The following is a 6082-nucleotide window of genomic DNA, read 5'->3' as shown; positions in this document are numbered from 1 at the left end:
TAGTTATTCAGATCAGCAGAATCAACTTGAATAACAGAATGAACTGGATAACAAAACTCCCAAATAGCCCTCAAGCTGCTCTATGTAGATAGATGACTATTTTATTTTTCTATAAGACTTTATCTGAAAAAAGTAATCATAAAGATAAATGAGATAAAAAATAATAGGGAAAAAAACTTCCCCTGCTATAAATAATGCTAAGAATTCAAATGGAAGTTCTCTACTGAACAAAGGATATGGTCAGGAAACAATAAGTGTGTATATTTGGTATATGTGTATCTGTGTGCTGAGCGTTTCTGAGAGCTAAAAATGGCCTATATCTTATATAAGGTTAAATGATCAATGTAGTATATTATTCATTACTGAAATCTATGTTTGGGTATTTTTGGAATGCAAAAAGTGTGCACCCTACTGGGCTGGACAATTTAATGCAAATTCAACAAACTATCTTATGATTAGTTACTTATATATTAAAAAATTTGGATCCAGAAAGTGATCTAGACATGGTCTCCTATTTTAAAATGGTTTGTGAGATTTGTACTTAAAAAAAAAAGAAATGTTAATATTCTATTTCCTCTTAGTTCTGTCAAATACACACACACACAAAAATTTGTATTTGAACCCTGAGACATATGAAAATAAACAGCTGGGGAGAGACAAAGAATTTTAGAAATTGTGGGTTCTTTCAAAAATTCTATCTAAATTCAGATTTATAACATTCCTTCTATTTTCTAATAATTGATTTATGTTAACTTATTTTGAGACATTAAATATATGATATGTGTTTATGCACATGTGTATAATTTTTAATGTTATAAAAATACTTTGCAAGTACTCCTGATTATATTCAATATTATCTATATATAAAAGGCTAATATGCGAAGTTGGACTGGGAGACAGAGAGTTTGATTGCTTGCTATGACATGTGCTGACCACCAGGGGGCAGTGAGGAATGAAGGAAGGCCCCAGCCAACAGCTGGGGAAGGGAGGTCCCGATCTGCCCAGATGGCCTGCCAGGCCTAGGGACCCTACCTGTGCAAGAATTTCATGCACTGGGCCTCTAGTTAAATATAAAAAACACTCTCATATATGCAATGCTTTCAGAAATATTGATCTATAGACTTTATGGTAATATATAAGACTATGAAAAGATGATATATGTTCCTAATGTTTTCTAGATGATATAGCTTATGGAAATGTTTTATCTTTTTTTTAAAAAAAATATATTTTATTGATTTTTAACAGAGTGAAAGGGAGAGAGATAGAGAGCTAGAAATGTCGATGAGAGAGAAACATCGACCAGCTGCCTCTTGCACACCCCCTACTGGGGATGTGTCCGCAACCAAGGTACATGCCCTTGACTGGAATCGAACCTGGGACCTTTCAGTCCGCAGACCGACACTCTACCACTGAGCCAAACCAGCTTCAGCGGAAATGTTTTATCTTTTTTTTTTTTTTTTTTTTTCTATTTCAGAAAACTTTTGCAAGTTGTTTTATTTACAACGCCAACTTTCAAAAAGTCACTAAAGTTAACTAGACAATAAACTAGGCAGAAATCGCTTTGCAAAAAGAGGGAAAGCCCAAAATGCCACTTTCTATAGAGAACCCACAATTCAGTTTTATTCAGAGTAAAGAAAAAAAGATACTTTTGATCATACTGGAAGAACAATCAGCCACAGGTTTGGAATCTGTACCCAAACTACACATGCAATGAAGACAATATTCTGCTAATACAATTGATTTGCTGCTGCATTTGTCTACTGTTTGCCTAATATTAACAATTATAAACAGAGCAGTGCAACTAGTATTTGGAACAATCCTTACAGTGTTACAGTGTCAGGCACAACTTTTCACTTCTCTTCACACCACTGGTTCTCTTTGTGTACCTGGGCTTCCTCTTCTTCAGTAAAGTCATTTTTTATATTGAAGGTCTTGCGAATCTCTTCAGGGGTTTTCCCCTTGATCATATTGGCAACAGTCTTGCATGTAACATCAAGCAAACCTTTGATGTCTAAATAGTTTGCAGCCAGAATTAGTTCAAATACTGTTCCTTGGTCAACTTTGAGAAATTCTTGGTCCCAAACAGGAATATCGTCTGTCCGCTTTTCTTTGTTCTCATCATCCTCAGGAGGAGGAGGGTCATCCTTGTGGTGGGTGCACCACTGAATGACCTTTTTTTTTTTTTTTTTTTTTTTTTTTTAAATCAATCTTTATTGTTCATATTATTACAAAGGTTCCTCATTTCTTCCCCCCTCCACCAGGTTCCCACCCCACCCTCTGCCCCCTCCCCATCCCCCATTGTCCTCATCCATAGGTGCACAGTTTATGTTCAGTCTCTTCCTCCCTCCCTTTCCCCGATAGTAAATCCCTTTTCAGATAGTAAATCTGTTACTTAGCATTTTCTCATATCAATAATACCTCCACATGCCCAATGATACACTTCACACAAAAGACATTTTCAAATAGGTCAACCAGCCTCATCCAGGCCCCACCCAAGGCACTCACAGATCAACACCCCAGCGCTATACTAACTCAACACATCCAGATCTAAGCCTTCATCACTTGATTCAGCAGACCCTCAAGTTCCCGCAAAAGTTTCCAGCCATGTCTGAGAGGCAGCCGTGGGCAGGTACAGGCGAGGAGCGAGCTGTTTCGGGCCTGGCTGCTCCGGGCCTGGCCTCTGTTGCTCTGGTTCGTTCCACAACCAGCTGCTCCGGGTCTGGTCACTGCCGCTCCCGACCTAGTTGCTCTGGACTTGGCTGTTGCTGCTACAGGCCTGGCCGCACCAGACCCGGCTGCTCTGGGCCCGGTGGCTCCGGTCCCGGCCACTCCGGGCTTGGCCGCTCCCAGCCTGTCAGCCGCTGCTCCGGGCCTGGCCGCACCTGACCCGGCTGCTCCGGGCATGGCCGCTCCCAGCCCGGCAGCTGCTGCTCCGGGCCTGGCCGCACCCAACCCGGCTGCTCTGGGCCTGGCTGCTCCCAGCCCGGCAGCTGCTGCTCCGGGCCTGGCCGCTCCCAGCCTGGCAGCCACTGCTCCGGGCCTGGCCTCACCAGACCCGGCTGCTCCGGGCCTAGCCGCTCCCAGCCTGGCAGCTGCTGCTCCGGGCCTGGCCGCTCCCAGCCTGGCAGCCGCTGCTCCTGGCCTGGCCGCACCACACCCGGCTGCTCCGGGCCTGGCCGCTCCCAGCCTGGCAGCCGCTGCTCCGGGCCTGGCCGCACCAGACCCGGCTGCTCCGGGCCTGGCCGCTCCCAGCCTGGCAGCCGCTGCTCCGGGCCTGGCCGCTCCCAGCCTGGCAGCCGCTGCTCCGGGCCTGGCCGCACCAGACCCGGCTGCTCCGGGCCTGGCTGCTCCCAGCCTGGCAGCTGCTGCTCCGGGCCTGGCCGCTCCTAGCCTGGCAGCCGCTGCTCCAGGCCTGGCCACACCAGACCCGGCTGCTCCGGGCCTGGCCGCTCCCAGCCTGGCAGCCGCTGCTCCGGGCCTGGCCGCACCTGACCCGGCTGCTCCGAGCCTGGCCGCTCCCAACCTGGATGCTCCGTGCTTGGCTACTGCTGTTCTGGGCCTGGCTGCTCCCAACCCGGCTGCTCTGGGCCCGGCTTCTCCGGGCCCAGCCACTCCGTGTCTGGGTGTTCCTGGACTGGCCACCCTGGGCTTGGCCGCCTCTGCCTCAGGCCTGGCTGCCACTGCCCCAGGTCTGGCTGCTCCAGTGCTGGCCGTTGATGCTCTTGTTCTGGCTGCTGCTGCTCTGGGGCCTGGCCACTGCTGCTCCGGGCCCAGCTGCCACTGCCTTGTGCCTGGCCACTCTAGGCTTGGTCGCCGCTGTTCCAACATTCTGTCCCTTTTTTCTCTTTTTTTTTTTCTTTTTTAAAAAAAAACAAAAACGCATTTATGTTGTAATGTTGGCTGGTGCGTTGAGTTCTGACTTAGTCTTTGATTTTTCAAGATCTTCTTTGTATTCTTTCTTAAGTAATTTTACTATCATTTGCTCTCACTTGATTTCTTCACATTGAGAACTTCTTTGGTTTCTTCCTCCTTGTCCTGGGAGCTCAGCAGGTTGGCCTGTGGCACCCCTTTGTTCTCCGCGGGCTCCCGCGCTGCTCCAGCCTGTTGCCGGGGTCGGCGCCGCCCAGGAAGCAGCCCCCGTCCTTGGCTCCGTTGCCCGCGCTCAGCAGTCGAAGGCTCAGGGGCACCCCACCCCCTGGGGGCCCCGTCGCCCGGCTCCTTGCTGGCGCCCGGCTGGCCGGTGTCCGGCAGGGGCTCCTGCTCCACGTCGCGTTCCTCCAGTCTGGAGCTTTCTTTCTCCCTCCCACTAGGGGAGTCCAGGATCAGAGTCAACAGACTGTCCTCTGTGCACAGTGTGCGCAACTCCGGGGGCTCGGCCTTTCGCCGCGCTCCCAGGACTCCACCTCACAGCTCCGTCTCCCCCTGCCCGAGCCTGGGTCCCCAGGGACTGGCCCAGACCTGGAGTTCGGGGCGGTCTGGACTGAGGCTCAGAGCTGCCGCCGGAGGCTTTGTTTCTTCCGGCTAGGGTAATCCAGCATCAGAGTCAACATTCAGTCCTCTGCGCGCCATGTGCGCGCGACTCCGGGGGCCCCGCCTTTCGCCGTCCCCTGGGATTGTCTCCCCCTGCCGGAGCCTGGGTCCCCAGGGTCTGGCCCATAACTTGGGGCTCAGCGCTGCCGGTTCGGGGGTTCAGCCCAGGCTGGGGGTTCTATTTCCTTCCTGCTAGGGAACGCTGGGCAGCACCCAGCCCTCTCCTCCTCTCCGGCTGCGACCTCTCCGCGCGCGTGTGCGTGCGAGTGCGCCGCATGTCTCCGTACCTTAGGCTTTTTTTCAGCTCTTCTGATTTTCCTTCTGGTTTTCTCCCTCCTTCCTATTGTAGAGTTTTCAATCAGTCGACTACCTGTAGCTCTGGGCAATGTCCACTCTACATTTCAGTTGTATTCCCTTGAAATTGTTGTGAGCTGCTGCGGCTAGGTGTATACCCGAGCAGCCATCTTGGATCCTCTGAATGACCTTTTTTAATATTGCTGCATTAACATTTGGTAGAGGAACTGGGTCATCATCGCCTTCATCATCCATTCCCAAATCTTCTAACATGGTCTTGATAGTCACAGATTGTTTGGCAATTTCAACATCAACTTCAAATATCTCTCCATCAGAACTTTGCAATTTAATTGAAGGCATGGTGCTCGGTCTCCAGGAGAGAGCGGGCCGGAGGCTGACGAGAGCCGAGCAGCGTCAGCAGAAGCAGACGAAAAAGGGGGAGAACAAGGCCTCTTACCGGAAATGTTTTATCTTTACAGTGATTTATTTTAAAGACTTTGTATGGCTTCTTGGGGTGTGAAGGAGGAAGGTTTTTGGCATTTGTTCTCACTCAGCCCTTCCTCCCTATTTCTTGTCCTGGATAGATTCCCAGGTTCAAAATTATAAATCAGGCATGTACATATGAGGACCTGTTTTATTAACCTTACCCTCTATGAAAGAAATAATACTTTTCTTTCTTTTTAAAAGTTTAGGAAAAGATTTGGGAAAACCTTTTTATTTTAAAGGACTAGGGTAAACATTTCAGGGTTGTTTTGTTTTTGAGTGATTTATACGTTACAGATCAAATAAATCCATTGAGCATGATATTACCAAGCCACTAAAGGCAAATCGCAATACCAATAAATAAGGCAGAATACAACATGATTTCTAAAATACTGCCTTTTCTAGTGGTTGGACCCATGAAGTGTGATTTACATACACTTCTGGAGTAATTACAACTATGTCTCTTACCTAACACATTCTTTCTCTGTTATAATGTATTTTTAAAATGTTTATGGCAATTGCAGTCACTTTCCGAACTGGCATATTAAAAAAAGTGGACGTGGTAAATGAGGAGGTGCCATAAAGCAAGGTTAGAGGCAACGAGACTCCTAATCCCTCCTGGTTCTAGAAGGAATTGAAGCAATGAAGGAATCGTTGGAAATTAGGAAGAGGCTCCTTCTATTTTAAAAGAAATATATATATTTTATTGATTTTCCACAGAGAGGAAGGAGGAGGGATAGAGAGTTAGAAATGTTGATGAGAGAGAGACATCAAC

At 48.4% G+C, this 6082-nt stretch overlaps 1 protein-coding gene across 1 annotated transcript; it reads right to left on the bottom strand.

The window, feature by feature from the left end:
- Positions 1-1592: 1592 nt before the first annotated feature.
- Positions 1593-5248, bottom strand: LOC311619022 (S-phase kinase-associated protein 1-like). Its single transcript, XM_084876898.1, has 2 exons — positions 5014-5248; positions 1593-2171 (listed from the first exon to the last, which is right to left on the bottom strand). The coding sequence occupies exons 1-2, from the start codon at positions 5182-5184 to the stop codon at positions 1851-1853; spliced, it is 492 nt and encodes a 163-aa protein (XP_084733024.1). The 5' UTR covers positions 5185-5248; the 3' UTR covers positions 1593-1850.
- Positions 5249-6082: the final 834 nt, after the last annotated feature.

This window comes from Pipistrellus hanaki (assembly GCF_964339955.1).
Source record: "Pipistrellus hanaki genome assembly, chromosome: 3".
NCBI lineage: Eukaryota > Metazoa > Chordata > Mammalia > Chiroptera > Vespertilionidae > Pipistrellus > Pipistrellus hanaki.
This window is presented reverse-complemented; position numbering and strand designations above follow the sequence as displayed.